Consider the following 21,458-nt stretch of genomic DNA (forward strand, 5'->3'; position numbering starts at 1 on the left):
TAATTTCGTGACTAGCCACAGACAAATTACTGGTAGCTTTTCTTTCCACCTCTCCTCCAACCCCCCCTCCACCCATTCAATTCCTCATGCACTAATCAATATATTTATTTATAGACATATTTATGGACATATTTTTTAGCCAATTTTGCTCCCCCCTCACCTGCGCCTCTGACAGGGGTCTATTTCACCACCTAGCTACAGCCCTGTTTGCACCGCCACCTTATAAATCAGCATGTGCAGATTGCATGCAAAACCCGTCAGCCACTTTTTTTTTTGCAGGGTGTATCACCCAAGAAAAAGAACAAGCATTTCCATTTTGGCCATGCATCAGTGGGCCCCCCACCCGCCCCAAGGTTGCTCCCCAGGTTTCGACACCCAGGACCGAGACCTGATTTAGGTTTGATGAGGCCCTAAGCTACTGAAGGTAAAGTGACCCTTTATATGTCCAGCTGTCCTTTGTCAACAAAAAAATTGTTGCTGTTTTTTATGTTGAATATTTGCTATATATTTATGGACCTAATAGGTATCTAAAGACATTTGCACATAACAAAATATGTTTTTTATCAAAGTAATTGTTGAACTGAAATACAGTTAAGAAGTATATCAATAGTGAAATACAATTAAGAAGAAGTATATTAATAGTGAAATAATTATTAAGCTCTAACTTAAAATGATATTTTATTCATAACAAACTTAATAATGCAAACACATTGGCATTTGGCAATAACAAAAGTTCCTTTAGAAACACAGTTCACAAAGACTCATAAGCTAGTCTCTAAAAACTTGCTATAACATGAAACAATAACAGGTGATATATGTTGCAAACTACTAATAATTATAAATAGCTTTATCAATATAAAATTAAGTGTTGTCACCTGTACAATGCTATTGTAGTTGATGCAAGCAGGCGGGGCCCATTACTTACATCATAGGAGCCTACACAACACAAGACAAAACAAAGCACTGTTGCTGTATGTAGGTTTTATTTCATTTGTGTGTTCCCCCCCTATATTTTGGAAATGTACACCCAGTTTTCTTTTCCTTTAATTTTTTTTTGGGGGGCCAGGCCGCCCCACACGTTATACTGTAGCTTGTTTAGCTTATACGTAAACCCGGCACTGCGCCAGGACAGCCGTGCCGTCGGCTCCGTCTCGCAGCAAGCTGACAGCGAGCTGCCTTGCGCTGGGGCCCCGACGGGCAGGGAGAGCGCCGGGCGCGGGTCCGCCCCGCTGTCTCTGAGTGACAGCCCCATGTGCGGACGACTATAAATAGCAGGTTCGGCGGCCCGCCGCGCGTGATTGACGGCTGCCTCCCTGCGCGGCGTCGAAGCGGACTGCGAGCCGCCCGGGACCCCCGCGCGCCCAGCCACCAGCTCCCCACTTTTCCCGGCCAGGAGAGACCGAGCGTCGCTCTTCGCTGCGGGGCAGATGGGCTCCAGGCGGAGGCCCCTGGGCCGCTCTTATTCGGGCAACGGCCCTTACAGCCCCGGCCAGGGCAGCGACGGCGAGGACAACGGGCCCCTGGTGGAGCATCGGCCCGAGCGGCGCAGCTATTTCCTGAACGTGCGCCCGGAGAACAGGTACGCGACGTCGGGGCGGGGGGGGGATCGGTGCCCTGGAGGGAGATGTGGGGTGCTGTTGGCATCCAGGCCCGGAGGTGGGGTGAGGGGTCGGGGTAGGGGAAAGGTGGAGGCACCTTGTGATTACGTCGGGGGGCATTCCTCCCGGCCAGGCGGAACGAAACAGATGGGCGTCAAGCGCTTTTCTTTCGTGTTGGGAAGCGAATTGATGCTCGGGGGAGAGACTGCGGATGGTCAGAGGGGTGGGCTCGTCGAAATAAGGGAGAGGGAACCTGTGGAACTCTTTGCCACCAGATGTAGGGAGCGGGCCGCTCGCTCAGAGGGCTTGGAAAGGAGGAGAGGTCGGCCGGCGGCAACTGCCGTGGCAGTCCTTCCATGGAGCCTCGACGTCCAGTGGCAGCCTATCTCATAGGATCAGGCGACCTGACTGGGGCATGAAATCGGGGAGGGCAGTTTCCTACGCGTCTGGTTTGTGGGCCTCTCGGAGGGAACCTTTGGTTCTCTGGATGCTGGACTCCAACTCTCATCAGCCTGGCCCGTGGACCCAGGGATAATGGGAGGTGTATTCCAGCACCCTTCCTCAGCCCTGGGCTACAGATGGACCTGATCCAGCAGCGCTCTTCTTGCCTTATGTACTTATTAAAGTGCCAGAGGTATTTACATTGTGCGCAGATTTCAGCGTCGGGCCTTGCTTCCCTCCCCTCTCCGCATTGGAAGTATAAATGAAGGGAAAGGTCGGTGCCTTGGAGAATGTGCAAAATGCACAACCACAAGTAAACAACGCACGCACAAATCTACAGTTTCGTGGATAGTTCTGTGAGGCTATAAACCGCCTCCTCGAGGCCGGCGAAGGGATAAAGCAGATGATTTTTTCTGGGCTTTTGGGTGCAGTGGTGAACTTGGCCAATGGACCAGGAGGAGGAGGAGGAGGAGGGAGGAAGCTGTTTTATTACAGCAATTTCCTAGAGGTCTGCTTCGTTCCCTGCTGCTAGCAAAAGAACCTAGTTGATCAGCGGGCGCGATGCGCTTGGCATTCTCGCTGGCCTTGAGGGATACCCAGGAGGAGAGGAGGAAGAGAAGAATCGGCTGGGAGGACAGAGAGCAGCCAGGGCAAGCCAAGGCTTGCAGAGGCGATTTTTCCCAGGGCATTTGGAATTGGCTCTGCACCAGCTGCCAAGTGCTTATTATTAAGCTGCCGGCCAGTAATGGAAGCTCTATGTATACTGTACAAGTAAAGGGGCTGATTCAGGGAACTCTCTCTTCCCCTCTCTTTATTTTTATTTATTAGGATTTTCAGTTTCATGCATTTCAATAATTTTACAATCATTTCAATATTTCAAAACTCGACCCTCCCTCTTTCTGCAGTTACTTAAATTTGTTTTTTTAATATTTTCTACATACCCAAATTAATTTACTCATTTAGTCATCCACTTTAAATATATATTCTTATAAAACTGCAGGTTAATATAAAAATCCTGTCAATGTCCTTATCTGTTTACAGTTTATTTGTAAATATTCCATAAACAATTTCCATCCTTTTATAATAAGTTTGTCATCTTGATTTCTTATTTTTCCGGTAAGTTTAGCCATTTCTGCATATTCCATAAGTTTTTATATCCATTCTTCTTTTGCTGGGACTTCTTCTTTCCATTTTTGGGCAAGTAACATTATTGCCACTGTAGTCACATACATGAATAAATTTCTATACACTTTGCGTAGTTCTGTCCCTATAATTCCCAAGAGGAAAGCTTTTGGTTTTTTGGGTTTTTTTACAAACTTTATTTTAAACATCTTTTTCAATTCATTATATATCATTTCCCAGTAAGGTATAACCTTACTACAAGACCACCAAATATGACAAAAAGAACCTTCTTTCTCTTTATATTTCCAGAACTTATTTGATTTGGATTTATACATTTTTGCCAATTTACTCAGTGTTAGGTACCATCGATATATAATTTTCATATAATTTTTTCTTAGACCGTAGCATGCTGTAAATTTTATATCCATATTCCACAATTATTCCCATGCTTCCATATCTATATTATGACCAATATCTATGGCCCAGTGTGTATCATTGAGGATTTTACTTGCTCATCCTATGTCTCCCATTCCAGTAATATCTTTTACATTTTAGACAGCACTTTTACATTCCATTCCAACAGAGCTCTCTCCAGTTGTGATATTTGTTCCCTGAACCCTCGTATCCTATCTTTCTTAAATACTTTGTTCAAATGATGATATTGTATCTTCCCCTCTTTTTAAGCAAGAATTGTGTACTACAGTACTTAATCAGTGAAGTAAAACTCAAAATGGTTTTCATAAAATAGTATGAAATATTCATTTAAAAAGATAGCAATTGAAAACTTTAAAAAGACTTTAAAAATGGTTGGCACAACAAAATGATCAAACTCAAGTTTTAGAAGCACGTATACATAAGTAGAACTAAATAGCTGGGTTTAGGCTTCCCGAAACAAAAAATGTACTGTATTTAGCAGGCATTGAAAAGCAGTACAGTGAAGGTGTAGACAGGGATTTCCAGAGAAATCCGTGCCACACTAAAATATTGCGTTCTTGTGAGTGTGGAACATGTGGCACTTTGCAGTTCATGCTTGCATAAGAAGTCTTAGCTTAGCCATCCTCCCTTGTAGTGACTCAACCTAAGGAGTGAGCCAGTGAGTCATCCTTGTGGACTCTTAGCAACTTTTGAGATCACTGAAGTGGTTTTTGAACTTCGGAGAACACAGAAATCGATGCCAGCCCGCAGTCCTGATTTCTCATCATTGCTGACCATTTTTCTTATGTGAGCAACTATTGACATTTCCGAGAGTTTCTGGACTGACAATGGCACACAGTCTTGGGAGCAGTGTGCTGTGTTTCCTAGTGCTTGGATCAGTTACTGAAAGAGCTGTTTTAAGACTGTAATCCTATACCAAGTTACGTTGGAATAAGCCACATTGACTTTTGAGTAGACCTATATACGTGAAGCTGAGGCTCCAATACTTTGGCCACCTCATGAGAAGAGAAGAATCCTTGGAAAAGACCCTGATGTTGGGAAAGATTGAGGGCACTAGGAGAAGGGGATGACAGAGGACGAGATGGTTGGACAGTGTTCTCGAAGTTACGAACATGAGTTTGACCAAACTGCGGGAGGCAGTGCAAGACAGGAGTGCGTGGCGTGCTATGGTCCATGGGGTCACAAAGAGTCGGACACAACTAAACGACTAAACAACAACAACAATATAAGATTTGCCCTGTGAGGCTGTGCTCGGGACAGCAAGACTACAAACTGAGCACGTCTGAGCAGGGATGGGGAAGCAGAATGGCAAATGGTGAAGGATGATTAGATCTGTGAGTCCTGCTCTGCCCGGAGGACTATCACCTGAGTCAATGGACATTTGGATTACAAAAATCCGGGGCAGCTTTGGCGTTTGGTGACTTAATCAGGTGACTGCAACTGGCGAGTCCAACCTGGAACTCTCCATGTATTGTTGAACTACGACTCCCATCAGCCCAGCCAGCAGGGATGAAGTCTGGACTTTTGGCAGCAGCCTCGTTCAGTACACCAAGTCTAGCATACATATAGAGGATTTAGCACAATGGCACCTGTTTTTATAGAGGAGTTCGTGGATTTAATTGCACCACTTAAAAACAACAAAGCCCCTGGCATAGATTATATTCCACCAGAACTTTTGAAGAACCAGAACTTTTGAAGAACTTTTGAAGAACAACATTGGCCCCCTTAATGGCATTAATATTCTCCTATATTGATTTAACAGGCTTATTTCCTGATTGTTGGGTTGAGGCGATAATTATTCCAACCTGCAAGAAGGGGCCCCACGTCGGACCCGGCGAACTACAGACCCATCAGCCTTCTACCCATACCCAGCAAATTATATGCTGAACATCTCTATATCAAATTAACCAGCTGGATGGATTCTGAGGCTATATTGGCGGAGGAGCAAGCATAGCTGCCAAGTTTTCCCTTTTCTCACGAGGAAGCCTATTCAGCATAAGGGAATTTCCCTTAAAAAAAGGGATAACTTGGTAGCTATGGGAGCAAGCTGGATTCAGACAAGGCAGATCGACCACAGATCATTGTTTTGTTTTAGCACACCTCATTGACAAATATGCCAAGAAAACTTGTGGGGTGTTATATGCTGCCTTCATTGATTTGAAGGCCGCTTTTGACTCAATTTCACGAGTAAGACTCTGGGCCAAATTGAACACATCTAGGCAAAAGGCTATTATTTCTGATCAACGGTTTATATAAAGATACTAAGCTGCATGTAAGATGAGTTGTCAATGGGCAACTCATTGGCCCAATTCCAGTCACTAAAGGGGTTAAGCAAGGCTGCATTCTAGCCCCAGCCTTATTTAACCTATATATCAACGACATGATTAAATGTCTAACATCCCCGGAATTTCATGCTCCCAATTTGGCTGCAAAACAAATTTCAGCGCTCCTATATGCGGACGACGCGGTTCTCCTATCGCGAACAAAAATAGGCCTAAAAAGGTTGCTAGGAGAATTTTCAGCATACTGCAGGAGAGAGCAGTTGGTAGTTAACTAGCAGAAAACTAAAGTTATGGTTTTCGCAAGGAAACACAGACCACATAGCTGGAGAATGGATAATCAGCCAATCTAACAGGTTAAAGCCTTTAAATATCTGGGCATTGTCTTTCAGTCAACAGGGTCATGGGCCGCACACCAAAAATGTGCCAATGAAAAAGCAACTCAAAGCGCCAAGACAGGGGCGGAGCAAGCGGGGGTGGGGGGCGGTCTGCCCCGGGTACCGCCTTGGAGGGGGTGTCACTCGGGGCCACGCCCCCGCCCCTTGCCTCTGCACGGCAGCCTCCGGGGGGGGGGAAGCTGCAGGTGCGCCGGCCGAGCGATTGGGTGCCGTGTGGGTGCCTGCTGGAGGGGGGGTGGCACTCGGGGCCCTGCCCCGCCCCACAATCGGCACTTGAGCCTGGACGCTCCGTTTAGAAGTCGGGGCGCGATCCCCCTGTGACTTCTAAACAGAGCCTAAACGGAGCGTCCAGGGTCAGGTGCCGATCTTATAGATTCCAAACATGGACTGCCACACATTCTCTGGGTTCTGTTGATTCACCCCTAGGTCTAGATGTCTATAGATAAAGAGCTGCTTCAGATATTATGGCATTCTTCCCTAAAGGCCCCCCCCCCCCAAGTGTAGCAAATGATTTTTCAGCACTCATGTTGACTGTCATCGGTAGTAATCAAGGGTGATGTAGCGAAGCCCTGAATTCAAATCCCCATTTCCCCATACAGCTCATTGTGTGGTCTTGGGCCTGTTATAATACCCCAGCCTAACTTACCCGGCAGGGTTGTTGACGGTGCGTATGCTGCTGCGAGCTAATTGGATATTGTAGGGCAGGATAGCGATGCAATAAATGTTCCTACATGAAACATGTTGGGAATTTTGCTGCATAGGAAGCTCTCGGGGAAATGGTAACCTTTGGCGAGCCAGCTGACTTGTGCGGCAGCGCAGAAGCACAAGATGCTAATCTTTTGATGCGCATCTTTGGTTGTGGCGCTGCCGCCGCACCCAACACCGCAACACCAGCCAGCCAGTTGTCAACCTGGCATTCAGCGATCTCCCCATGGTGGCCAATGGAGCCTGTGCCAGTCACAAAACACGCCTGGTGGTGCCTGGGGAATTTTGAACACTGGTCTCTTCCAACTCTGATTCTGTACCTCTGTACTAACATCTGAAAAGCCACAGACTCCCTACTTCTGGTATAGATGCTACTGAACTAGATGGTCCCACTTGCTGTAAGGCAACTTCCTACGTTCAAGTTACCAGGACTAGGAGGGACCCTTCTCTGGAGAAGGACGTAGAGACTACTTGCCAGTCTGTTTGGCTTAGATGGACCAATCTTCTGATTCATTAGAAGCCATGCTATTGCCCTTTTCTCTCTTGTAAATATGCAAAAAGCATGCACTGGGCATGCCTCAGCCAGTTGTACCCTCCAATCACATGCTTACCAGATGCTTCAAAGATATTTAGGATTCAAATCCTGCTCTTCAAACTTGACAGAGAAGAGTCAACACATTGCGAAAGCACAACTTTGTGTGGCAATGTCCCTCCCCCCCAGGAAATAAGACGCAAGACACAGTGAATTGATTTTAAGTGGGTGAAAAGGCCACAACTTTATTGGTTTCGGATGTTGAGCGGTATTGGCTTAGGCATTGGAACCTAACCGGCTATATCCAAATGTAACCCATGTGTTACAGTCTGGGAGAAATTAACCACCAGAAAGGAGCCCAGTGATGTACATCTACTGAGACACCTCCTGTGGCCACCGTTGGGGTGTGTGTGCTATAGGGTCCTGACCTCCGTAGGCTCAGGACAAAGCTACCGCCCCCGGAACCCCTTTAACGGGATTAAATCTCCAATTTCGGGCAGAGGATGACATAACCTGCCCCCCCTCTTGGAGCCGGGGCGAAAGAGGCTGGGTTCCCGCCTCTGGCTAGTTTAAAAGAGGGGTAGCCCCGCCTCCTGGCTGACCTGATTGGCCAGCCCAGGTATGATGGAGGCGGGACCCCCCCTCGCGAGGGGGCTGAGCTCTCAGCCCCCATCGCGAGAGTTCAGTCGGGCCAAGCCCACAACACCACCTCCGTGGGATGCGGAAGTGGTTCTCTCTTTTCTCCAGTGCCTTTGCAGCTAAGTGAATACTCATGTTGCTAGCCACAGGAATTGTATAAATGATAAGATCAATGATAAAATTGTTGTTGTTGTTGTTGTTGTTGTTGTTGTTGTTGTTGTTGTTGTTGTTGTTAATTGCACTGCTACCCAAGAACATTTATGGTCATCCCCTTTGAGCTTCTCTCAGGAGCTCAAAATATATTTTGCACTTTAGCGGAGCAGTTGGTGCATTTCTGAAGGCGGGGGGGGGGGGGAACACACGTGAAGGACCACATGACAAAACTGTGAATTGAACTGAAATGGAACTCATTCCATTTTGAACTTGACCTGGAAAAAAAATGCTTTTTAAAAATAAACTTTCCAAGCACTGAGTTCCATTTTCCTTTGGGGAAGGGAGCGAGCTGGGTTGGGACTGTTGCTTGGGAGAGTGGGGCATGAATCCTTTGGGCCCAATACAGGCCTGAGCAGGAACCCCCCCCCCCCACAATTGCAATGGGGAAAAAGCTCCTGTTGACACCGGTGGGGGCTTTATTCCCAGGATGTCGTCGCCCCCCCCAAGATTTCAGTCGAAATCTCAGTGGGGAAAGGTTTACAACCCCGCTCCTCCATGCCACAGCCCTGATCAAGCTCAGTGCCTGCTCCCTGTGCCAGCTCTTGGTTGAAGAAAAATGAAATATGCAATGCCAGACTACACGACAAATGTCATGTCGACTTTGGCTTTTAGAACACGGGACAGTCACGCTGCAACAGTCACGCTGGCGCTGCAACAGTGGGTGATTCAAAGCAGGGCAGGGATGGGCAGGGAAGAGGTGCTCACTGGTTTTGCTCCTGCAACCACTTCTTCCCAGCTGTGTTGTTCCTTTGAGCCAGGTTTACACTGGGTCTCTGAGCCCAGACAGGCAAAACACAGCTGGAGTTGTGGAGGTTGGTGATAGGTATGTATTTATTGGCAGCCGGGATGGAGAATTTGTACCCTCCAGCTGTGGTTGGGCTTCCAGCCCCATCATCCCTTGCCACCCTGGTCAATGGGGAGAGATAAGTCCCCCAGCCCATGGTCACACTCTGACCTTCAGGACAGAATGGGGATTTTGAATCTGAGTTTCCTCCATCCTAATCCATGATACCACACTGGCTCTTGAAAGAGGAGAGGACAGTGACTAAAAGCATTTGTGACTTATCTTCTTCAGATTTGTATCAGACTTTCTGGTAGAGGTGACAGTCAGATGATGATGATGATCTCAATTTTATTCATTTCAATCATTTGACAATCATTTCAATATTTCAAAACTCGATTTCCTTCCCCCTCTTTCTGCGCTTCCTTAATTTTGTTTGTAATATTTTCTGCATTTTCCAAATTAACTTAATTTGTTCATTTATTCATCTGCTTTAAATATATACTCCTATAAAACTGCAGGTTATTACAACAATCCTCTCAATGTTCTTATCTGTTTACAGTTTGTTTGTAAGTATTCCATAAACCATTTCCATTCTTTTATAAAAAGTTTGTCATCTGGATTTCTTATTTTTCCGGTAAGTTTAGCCATTTCTGCATATTCCGTAAGTTTTTATATCCATTCTTCTTTCGCTGGGACTTCTTCTTCTTTCCATTTTTGGGCAAGTAACATTATTGCCACTGTTGTTGTTTAGTTGTTTAGTTGCCACTGTAGTCACATACATAAATAAATTTCTATATAGTTTGGGTTGTTCTGTCCCTATAATTCCCAAAAAGAAGGTTTCTGTGTTTTGTTCTGTTTTACAAATGTTACTTTATACATCTTTTTCAATTCATTGTATATCATTTCCCAGTAAGCTTTAACCTTACTACAAGACCACCACATATAATTTACAATTATAATTTTCTCTTAGACTGTAACATGCTGTAAATTTTATATCCGTATTCCACAATCGTTCCCATGCTTCCGTATCTATATTATGACCAATATCTATTGCCCAGTGTATCATTGAGGATTTTACTTGCTCATAGAGCTGACAGTCTGGAGGCAGGCTGGGACCGGTCAAGTAAGTAGCTAAGGTAAGGTGGGATGGTCATTTGAGAGCAGTTCAGTAGCTCAGAGATGGGGAACATGTTACACCCCTCTCCTAGATGTGAGAATCCAGCTGCCATCACCCTGGACTATTGGCCATGAAAGCTAGAACTGGTGTGAGTTGATGTTCACCAACAATCTGGAGGCCAACAGGTTCCCTGGTCTCTTCTGCACCTGAATAACAAACGACAGTAACTGAAGGAGCAGGTCATCCCTGGAAACTTTATATCACCAAATGAAACCCTTGCGTCACCTGATTCCTTCAACCCACCCTGTGTCCCATGTGCTATGGTGGCACTTCTCCAGGGGATGGACTTCCGGAACCACCTTAACAAATGAGCTAATAAAGACGGCTCTATTGCAAGGAGACGTTATTGTCTGGAATGGCTTGCAAGCAGGGCTGTTGGAGAGGTGAACAGCTGACTAAGAAAGAGCTGGGCTATTTATATATAGCTGCTTTCTGGAATGCTTTAGTGCTCCAGCTGAGCTACTATCAGATCCTGCTCAAACAGGTCTCTGGTTTCTCCAAGAGGTATGTCGACACCTTTGGGTCAAGTTGTGCAGAGGTCACCCGGCCCGGCCGGTGTGCAGTCCCTTGTGGCTCTCTCCTGGGTGAATCCTGCACCGTTTGCTCTCTTGCAGCGCCAATCCCATCTTCATCCTTCATTGTGGAGAAGGTGGGCTGCCAATCCGCTGCCCCAAATCTCGTTCTGACAACTGTGCCAGCCCTCTCTGCTTTGTGCCCACAACTGTGCGGTGCCTGCCTAACACTTCCAAGTGGCATTTTGGGGATATACAGAACTGCCCTTGCCTTTCTCCCCTGCTGTTAACGACCCTTTTCATTCATAGCCTTTGGTTGCAATTTACAGCGCCGTGTGTTTATACTGGCAGGCGGTGGAAGGCAGCTGAATTTTATTAATAGTCTCTTGACTTGTGTTGCGAGGACTCATTTAATACATCCCAATAACTGTTGTTTTGAGCTCCCTTTTATCCTTTCTTATTATTACTACTCTTAAATTCTAATTATTTTGTTTGCTGTCTCTGCTTAGCTTATCAACCAGCCGGTTATCTCCCTCCAGCTTTGGAAGGTAAATGATATTGTATTAGTCTTGTCTGACTGCACACTTCTGGGGTCAAGAAGACTTTCTGGGCAAACTCACCCACTGAGCTCAGGGGTACTAACCGCACTGACAATGCTGCCTCCATCCTGCATGCTTATGCTTGCTTGTATTGAAGAAACTCCATAAAGGTGTGTGGAATACACAAGTGGATATTTTTAAAGAAGAAGGATGTTGCCCCCCCCCACACTCTGGGATGCTTTTGTTATTTGGTTCAAGTCAGCTCCCTCGAACCTGGTGCCTTCTCACTGAAGGCGGGCCCCTTAGCACTGCCCCACCAACCACAGTCTGCCCTCAGCCAGCCCCCACCTGCCTGTCTTCTTTCTTACAGCCAATCAGGCTGTCCCTACTGTTGGTCTCCCTCCCTTCCACCCTACCAGTCCAAATAGGCACCACCCAACATTATTCCAGATGTTTGGAACTACAAGACCACCAGCTCTGCTGGCAGTCATTGTCCACAACATCTAGAGCAGGCATCCCCAAACTGCGGCCCTCCAGATGTTTTGGCCTACAACTCCCATGATCCCTAGCTAAGAGGACCAGTGGTCAGGGATGATGGGAATTGTAGTCCAAAACATCTGGAGGGCCGAAGTTTGGGGATGCCTGATCTAGAGGGAACCAGGTTGGGAGAGGCTGGCTTTAATAAGTTGTGCTAGCTATGTGAAATGGCTTAGGCTTGACAAAGGTTACGGGAGACTACCTGGCTTGTCCAGATTTGTCACCAGTCGCTGAGGAGCAGGCACCAAATCTCCTGAATACGGCTATTGGCAATGCTTCTGCGTTGGACGAGGGGCATGCTAGAATAGCAGAGAGTTTGATTTTATAGGGAAGGGAGAAACTTCTCCTGTGTGAATAAAATGACCCACCTTCTTCAGATTGTTTCCTGTCCCAACAGGAGCAGGAGAGATGAGTAAATTCCAAGCTAGATGAGATAGATACATGAGTCTGAGGACTGCTTCTCTTTTACAAAGCACCTTGAGGAAGGGGCAATTTGCAGTGGAGAGGGGATGCTGAACCCTTTTCCTGCCAGACCTCTTTCCCCCTGAAACTCTCTACTGTGGGGTTCCTGAACTGCATTTGAAAGATAAAAAGTGAGCTAGGGGACATGCAACAAGGTTGGGGAATGTGTGTGTAGAAACAGAGAACCATGGCGGAAAAGGGCTGGAAGGGAAAGTGTTAAGCCCAGGCATAGGCAAGCTCGGCCCTCCAGCTGCTTTGGGACTACAACTCCCATCATCCCTGACCACTGGTCCTGTTGGCTAGGGATGATGGGAGTTGTAGTCCCAAAACATCTAGAGGGCCGAGTTTGCCTATGCCTGTGTTAAGCACACCCTCAACTCTATACCACCCCTTTCTAGAACAACAGGAAACAGTTCTCCAACAGATTAGAATACAGCAGGGGTCCCCAGACTTACCGCGCGGCGGGCCGGAGGGCAGGGCAGTGCGCGCGCAGCGGGCCGGAGGGCGGGGGAGTGTGCGCCCGTGCGCATGCGCACACGCACACGGGCGGGGGGAAAATCGCCGAAAATCGCTTGTGCGCATGCGTATGGGCCTCCCCCGACCCAGAAGTGCATCGGAAATGACCTCTTCTGGGTCGGGAGAGGCCCATACGCATGCGCAAAATGGATTTTCGGCGATTTTTTGCCTATTTTTTTGATCGTCGCCGCGCCGCGCGCCGTAAGAGCGGGCGGCGGCAGCGGGCGGTGGGGGTCGTCGCGGGCCGGATTGGGAGGCCGATTGGGCCGCATCCGGCCCGGGGGCCGTAGTTTGGGGACCCCTGGAATACAGTATCTGTTTATCTAACTTAGTGATCTGCACTACAACTGGCAGCAGTTCTTACAGGGTCTCTCTCAGGTGGAGGTCTTTCCCCTTTCCCGCCATCTGCTCCTTTGTACTTGGAGATGCTAGGGTTTGACCCTGGGATCTTCTGCATGCCAGCATGCGCTCTGCCACTAAGCTGTGAGCCACCTCCTAAAAGGGGCTTTACAAGGGAGAAGCAGCTCTCTGATGGCGTATATTAATTTGTGGCTCTTATGCTGTGTTAAAGACAGGGAGGTTTCATGATTTACATGCATTGAAGAAAAACTTCAGCAGTCCACACACTTACTTCCTGATCTGCCACGGTTTGCACTGGACATGTTAGTGTGTGTGTGTGTGTCTTTGCACAGAATCCTGAACCTTATTAAGGTAATAGACACTTTTGCACCATGGAACTGGATCAAAGCCACCCCTTGTTGTCCATCTTGCCTACCACGGTAAATTTGCACCATTCCACCCATGCACCGATTTACCTAGACTTTCTGCTGATTTTCTTTAAACACGAGGTGAGCCCTGATCGCAACCCCCCCCCCATCTCCCTTGCTTCCTCCCACCTTTCCTTCTAGTGATTGGGCTCTGTATATAAATGCACAAGAGCAATCATGCAATTCAGCAAAGCTCCAGGCTGCAATTTGCAATGGAAATGTCCTGGGGAAATGGCATGGTCTGGAACCAAGGAAGGAAGTGGGGATGGGGAAACACATGCACACAAAACAGTGATGAAGTGTGTGGTGTGGATGCACCCCAAGAACATTCTCCATTGGTCTCTGTAGTTTTGCTCATACCAAATTGCATGGGAATCTGATACTGGATGAAGAATGTGGATCCCTGAAAAGCGTGTGTGGCTTATCTTTTCCTCCTCAAAGCAAATATTTAGCCCTCAAGCTTGTTGTGGGGGCTTGAAAAATATTTTGAATTCTTGGCCACCAGCATCAGATTTCTAAGGGGCTTGGCTTTTTCTTTCTTTTCAGCTTTTCTGGCTTAGTTGTTTGTGACCTGCATTCTCAACAGTCTCTCTTTCCAGGGAACTCCGGGAATCATAGTTCTGCAAAGGGTCTCCCAAGAACTCTCGGGACCCTTAACGAACCACAGTCCCAAAGATTCTTTGGGGCAAGCTGTTACTGTTTAAAGCGGTATACTACTGCTTTAAATGTATGGTGCGTTAGATGCCATGGCTGCTCCAACTGCAGCTGTTTCATAGTTCCATAATAGCCACAGGGAGAAATAGGTGTCGTCGCCCCCCCCCCCGAGTCCTCTGGGGAGCAACTTGGGAACGAGGGCTAAGTAGCATTGTGTACTTGTGATACCTCATGGCTTTTCTCAGCAGCACAGGTGACTGAAGCAGTGAATGGGGAGGAGATAATAATATTAACAGGTACCTCTTTAGATGCAATTAAGTCTTTCCAACTGGGGGCCAAAAGTAGATCTGGCATTTGCTTTCCACTTACGGCAATTAATTTTTCAGCGCAAATAGCAAATCAGTGTGTAGCGATAGGACTGGGGAGAGGGTTAACCCTTTCCCTTCTTTGCATGGTCCCAAGGAAAAACCCACCTACTAATGCTGGTATTTGCTTTGGGAGAGGCTCCCGCCCCCAATTCACTGTACACCTACTGGTTGGAGTCAGGTCTGCTGAAATCCCTTAGACCACTGTTCCTCAAACTTGGATCCCCAGCTGTGGTTGGACTACAAGTCCCATCATCCCTAGCTAGCAGGACCAGTGGTCAGAGACGTTGGGATCTATAGTCCAGCAACAGTGGGGGACCCAAGTTTGAGAAGCACTGCATTAGACTGACTTCTCTGAATAAATATGTCTAGGATTGCACTACTGCATGTCTCTTTTCAATAGACAGGAGAATAATTCACAGACGGGACCCGGTTTGATGGCTTGAAGTGCATCCACTGATCTTTGTCAACCATGGGGACATACCTCTGAGTTAATTCAGGGACGTGTCCACATGACATGTGTTGTCTAATATGTTGGTGCAGAAACAGTTGCACATCCTTTTGATCCTCTGAGACCTAGGAAGAGGTCCAGGATCAAAAGCTGCACCCCCCCCCAAATATTTTGGGTGTGAAATCACAGAGGCATGGGTGTGTGGTTAGGATATATGTGCACAATTTTCATCAGGTGACTGTCGGGACATGTCTGAATATAAAAAACTGTGGTTCGTTCTAGCCCTCCAATCTTTCCCCCCAGAGATGGACGTTGCAAAGAGAGGCAATAGCAGAACTCTCTGGCCCGTGTTGATAACATGGATGAGTTCCCATGCTATAATTCCAATGGGTTAGGGTTACGCCTCATCAGAGTAGACTCATTTAAATGGATGGACATGAGTAAGACCTTCCTACTAAAACTAAAAGTGCGGGGTCCCACGCACACTGTATATTCAAAGCACACCAGTTCTCCCACGGAATCATGGGAATGTTACAGTAGTTTGCCTCTCACGGGGGCTACAATTCCCAGGATTCTTTCCAAGGGGGGATGATATGCTTCAAGTATAGACAGCCTAGGTGGACCAATGGTTGGACTTGAGCTGCATGTGCAACATATATATAAAGCACAAATGCCTTCCCAAGAATCCTGGGAACTGTAGTTTGTTCAGGGTTTTTTAGAATTGTAGCTGTGTGTGAGATAAACTAGTACCCAGGCTGCTGCTTTTTCTTTTGACAGGGGTGTGTGCTTTAAATGTGCTTAAAATGTATGGCGTGTAACCTTAGTTTGATGCGACTCAATAGTTGTTTGATAGCCAACGGGAGCAGTTTCATGATCAGTTTTCCCAGAGCCATGCCTCTTTTAACTCGCCCAGCAGTTTCTCAGCAATGGGAGTCAAGCTGGGATGTGAGGCCGCTTCGTAAGGTAGATCCTTGTGAGCAGGGAAGGCGAACGGGGAGGAGGAACAAGGCCACAGAATGCCTTGGCACTTCTTCGCCACATACCTGGACCATGTTCTAACATGGTTCCTTGTATTGCTTCTAGGAGCACCTTCTGTGCCATCATTGCTCAGCTGACCGAGGAAACCCAGCCCCTTTTTGAAACTACTCTCAAGTCGTACGCCGTCTCTGAGGATGCAGATGCCAAGTTCACCTGCATTGTGACAGGTAAGTTAGCACAGTTGGGGACGGGACGGGACGGGACGGGACTGTTTGCTTCTTGTCCAGCAGCAAGATGCAGGGATTCAGATAAAGCACAATGGTTGCTGTTGTTGTTAAATTAAATTTGTATACCACCCTTCAGCCGTGGACCTCAGAGCGGTCCACAACATAAAAATGACAATATAAAAACCACAAAATATGTAGTGAAAATATGAACAAGAACGAACCAATAATCTCCGCTCCCATAACACATTTAAAATGGCATTGGATGTCAATCAGCCAAAGGCCTGGTTGTAGAGGAACATTTGCCCCTGGCGCCTAAAAGTGTAAAATTAAGGGTCCAGTTGAGTCTCCCTGGGGAGAGCATTCCACAAATGGCGAGCCTCGGAGGATGATCTCAGGGTCCGGATAGGCTCATATGGAAAGAGACAGCCCTTGCGGCATGGCGGCCCTTTAAGGTTTTATAGGTCAAAACCTGAACTGGGCCTGGAAACTTATTGGCATACCCTGCAGTTGGGCCAGGATTGGCATTACAGTGGTGCCTCACTTAATGAATGCCCTGCTTAACGAAATTTCCGCTTAACGAAAGGATTTTTCGAGCGGAGCTTGCCTTGCTAGACGAATGCGTTTTACGAAAAATACGTCTAGCGAATCGCGGTTTCCCATAGGAATGCATTGAAATTCAATTAATGCGTTCCTATGGGCAAAAAAAAAATTCAAAAAAAATTCAATGCATTCCTATGGGATTCGCTAGACGAATTTTTCGCTATAAGAAAAGACCCATGGAACGAATTAATTTCGTCTAGCGAGGCACCACTGTATTTCCTCAAACCTTCTTGCGCTGGCGAACAACCTGGCTGCCAAATTCAGCACTCTTCGTGGGCTTCTCTCTCTTTCCCAGGGTCCAGCTAGACATGATGGTGGCAGACATGTTCATGAGTCTGCCCCATTTGTGCATGATGTCAGATCTAAAATTAGCACTGAATAAACCAGAACGTTTGCAGCATAAAAAGTTACAAGGCTTTAGCAGGAAATTACGGGGCATGCACCAATTGGGAACAAAGCGGTATGGCCACACCAAAACTTTCGTGAGCACAAAAAGTAATGAAAGTGGGTTCACATAGAACTGCCCTGGTACCATCCTGAGCAGAAATCATCCTGAATGCATGATAAAAAATAATGTCTGGAGGCTCTCCCAGTTCAGCCCTGAGAGTTTTTTGTCCGTTACCAGGATCTGTTCTCTTAAAAGTCTTAAGAGATAATCACACCCAGCAAGTGACCCAATCACTTGCCTAAAGAGCTGGTGGTACTATCTAGTTCCAGTCAATTTCCTAGCTCTGGGTGCAAGAACACCTCACAGCCAGTTCTCTCAATTTCAAATGTTTGCTTCTATCTCCCAAACATTGTGACGGAATCTCTTAGAGGCGCTTCGGTTTTCTCTTGAGAGGCCAAGATAAAAGGTTGCAGGCGCTGGAGCCCTTCTTCTGATAACAGGCCGGATCCGTGCGCTTGTGACAGCTTCTTTCATGGCTTGGAATAATGCGCAAGGGTATTTTTGGTTTTTTAAATCCCCTTCCAAGTGGCTGAATTCCTAAACCTGGTAGTTGGAGCAGAGAGTTGATGTCTCCTGCTACTTGCATTTGAACCACACTTTTTTTTGCTACTTAGACACCCTGCAACAAGCACAGCACCATTTTTTTTCCTCCAGCCATTTTTTTTCATTTTAGGGCACTTCCAGATAAGCTGTTTGTTGAGCATAAATCCTGACTGGTTTGCAGGGAGATTGACTTGGCTATTTAATGAGCATTTGTTCCGATTCGTTTGTGGGGCGGGGATCGCCGATAGTGTGCCGAAGAGAGTATTATCCCACACTTCCCAGGGAATTTCCCCATCACCTGTCTTTAAAAGTCTGATCTTTTGTTCATGAGGCCTCCCAATCAACTATAATTGTCCAACCTGAATTTGCTAGTTTGTGACTGTGTCTCAGCCAAAAGTAGGGACTGTATGGAAGGGTAGTCTTTGAGAGGAACCTCTCTAGTTTCAAAGAACAACGCCAAACCCTTTTAAAATCACTCTTTTGCAAATGGTATAATTTTTCCCCAAATAGTGTGAAATATACTCGGAGTCGAGAGTGAATTTCATGCTCTTTATTCAGCTCATAGTCATCAAGGAGAAGAAGAGAAGAATGCCCTTTCCCCAAAACCATCTGCTTATATACATTATTTACACAATGGGCTTTGCGTGATTGGCTACTTCAGGGCTACACCTGTGGGCCAATCAGTTTGTGGATTGACTTCTGCCAGCAGCCTGATTGGCTGCTCCTGCAGGCCAATCAGGTTGCGGATTCACTTCTGCCAGCTGCCTGATTGGCTGCTCCTGCGGGCCAATCAGACTGCTGATTCTGGATACTATTGTTCTATGATTCAGCTCAGTACATAACATAGTGAAATAGATTTGCACCTAGATTTCCTTGACACTTAATTGCATTTTATTTGGGCTGGTGTATAATTTGATTTTACTGCACACCAACTGTGGACCTGAATGCTCCTGATGTTCCCTTTGCACCCAGGGTGATCTCGTCTGCGCCTCTCTCCCCTTGGCCTCCTGGTGGGTTTCAAATGCCCTTTCTGCTCCAGGATTCTGTCTGTCTCTCTTTCTGTTGCTTTCATTCCTTGACCAACGGCTGCTGTCTTGATCTCTCTGCTGGCCCCAAAGCAAAGTAAAAATAGCACCTCCCCGATGCATGTCTGGCTTTCCCCATATATTCAGACAATTCACAGTATCCCCACCCCTTCCGTTTTTTAAAAAAACATTTCCTTCCTTTTTGGGAGGCTGGTGGCTTGGCTAGCATGCTTGTTCAGTGACAGCCTGTATCTTTCTCTGAAATGGCAGGAATAAATTATCTCGGCTCAGCGAGAGGGAGGTTAGGCAAGGGCACAATTGTATCTGTGATGACTAGCATCTTTTGTGTAAGATCCTGGAGCTTTCAGGGACTTCAAAGGGCAACTAGTCCACCTGTGTCGAGGCAGATCTGCTGCTACAGCATCCTATATAATAATGTCCATGTTGTCCCTGCGTCCAGATGTCCCGTGTGTCCCTGGGGTACTGCGCATGTCCCCCAGAGACACAGGGATTGGACGGAGGGACAACCAGGGACACAGGGATTGGACCCGCGCTCTCGGGACACAGGGAACAGCCAACTGCCGCTCCGCCAACCGCCGCTCCGAAGCCCAGTCTCATGCTGGAGGTGCGCGGTGAGGCGGCGGGGGAGAGAAGCGCTCCCCCCCCCGGCAGCCTTGCCGCACACCTCCGGCATGGGACGGCGCTTCCTCGGGGAACCCGAGGAAGCCGAAGCGGCAGCGGGCGCGGAGGGAGGCCCGCTTTGGCTTGGCAGCGGCGGGAAGAAGGGGAGGAATTCCTCCCCTTTTTCCCGCCACCGCCAAGCCAGTCCCGGAGCCGAATTGCGGCGCGGCGGGGTTTTTCGCTGTTTGCCTCCCCCAGGGGAAGGCAAACGGCGAAAAGCCCCCGCTGCGGACTGGCTTGGCGGTGGCGGGAACATCCCGCCACCGCCAAGCCAGTCCCGGAGCCGAATTGCGGCGCGGCGGGGTTTTTCGCTGTTTGCCTCCCCCAGGGGAAGGCAAACGGCGAAAACCCCCCGCTGCGGACTGGCTTGGCGGTGGCGGGAAGACCCGCCACCGCCAAGCCAGTCCCGGAGCCGATTTGCGGCGCGGCGGGGTTTTTCGCCGTTTGCCTCCCCCAGGGGAAGGCAAACGGCGAAAAACCCCCGCTGCGGACTGGCTTGGTGGTGGCGGGAAGACCCGCCACCGCCAAGCCAGTCCCGGCAGGCCGCTTCCTCTAGCGCCCGTTTTTAAACGGGCTAAAATCCACTAGTCTCTAATAAGTGACTGTTCAGCCTCTGCATTAAAACCATGGACAAAGGAGAGTAAATCGCCTTCCTCCACACAGCCAAAGAGGGGCGGGAGACAGGCAAGCCTGCTGAAGTTTATGCAGACAAATACAAAATCAACAAGTGAATAATCCACTCATCCCCAGCCTTGTGACCTCCAGATGTTGGGATCTGACTCTCATTGTCCCTGACCATTGGCCATGCTGGCTGGGGCTGATGGGAGATGGAGTCCCACAACTTATGGAGTGCAACAGGTTGAGCAAGGCTGGTGTAATATTTCTCCTTTCTCAAACAGTAGAGAACATGCTTAATTTCAGGTTCGAGGGTTCAAGCCCCATGTTGTTGCTTTGTTTATTATTATTATTATTATTATTATTATTATTATTATTATTATTATTATTATCATACCCAACCCATCTGGCTGGGTTTCCCCAGCCACTCTGGGCCACTTACCACACACATAAAAACATAGTAAAGCATCATGTTGAGCAAAACGATTACAGTTCTATTATCCTTCCTCCCAATTGCCTTGTTTTCCATTTTAGGGCTGGGTATGAAGGGACGCGGGTGGTGCTGTGGGTTAAACCACAGAGCCTCGGGCTTGCCAATCAGAAGGTCGGCGGTTTGAATCCCCGCGACGGGGTGAGCTCCCATTGCTTGGTCCCAGCTCCTGCCAACCTAGCAGTTCGAAAGTACGTCAAAGTACAAGTAGATAAATAGGGACCGCTCCGGCGGGAAGGTAAACGGCATTTCCTTGCGCAGCTCTGGTTCGCCAGAAGCGGCTTTGTCATGCTGGTCACATGACCTGGAAGCTGTACGCTGGCTCCCTTGGCCAATAATGCAAGATGAGCGTCGCAACCCCAGAGTCGGTCACGACTGGACCTAATGGTCAAGGGTCCCTTTACCTTTATGCATCATTTAGCAGCAAACAAATACCTTCAATAAATTAAAATGGTACACAATGTATGTTAGTGGCAACATGCCAACACTTGGCATTTTGTGGGATTACAGAGAATTGCCATCATCTTTCTGCAGTCACTGTCATAGGAGAGGCTTCCCGAGGGATATGAGACTGTTGATTCTCATTTCACCCTGTGTTACCATCCAAAGGAATCAGCCACTAGTGGCTGTGTGAATGGGACCAAACAGCTGACACACCTCAAACTCACCTGGAGTCATATTCCTCAGCCCTGAGTTTGGATGGAGAGAGATTCAATTGTTTGCAT

General features: G+C 47.6%; 1 protein-coding gene across 1 annotated transcript in view; it reads left to right on the forward strand.

The window, feature by feature from the left end:
• The first annotated feature begins 1,337 nt into the window (after positions 1 to 1,337).
• ALPK3 (alpha kinase 3) overlaps positions 1,338 to 21,458 on the forward strand; it is a 69,612-nt gene continuing 49,491 nt past the window's right edge. The window contains exons 1-2 of the mRNA XM_035130528.2: positions 1,338 to 1,579; positions 16,210 to 16,331. Coding sequence (XP_034986419.2) covers positions 1,428 to 1,579; positions 16,210 to 16,331 — 274 coding nt within the window. The 5' untranslated portion in view covers positions 1,338 to 1,427. The remainder of the gene's footprint in view (positions 1,580 to 16,209; positions 16,332 to 21,458) is intronic.

The sequence above is a fragment of the Zootoca vivipara genome, chromosome 14, assembly GCF_963506605.1.
Source record: "Zootoca vivipara chromosome 14, rZooViv1.1, whole genome shotgun sequence".
Taxonomy (NCBI): Eukaryota; Metazoa; Chordata; class Lepidosauria; order Squamata; family Lacertidae; genus Zootoca; species Zootoca vivipara.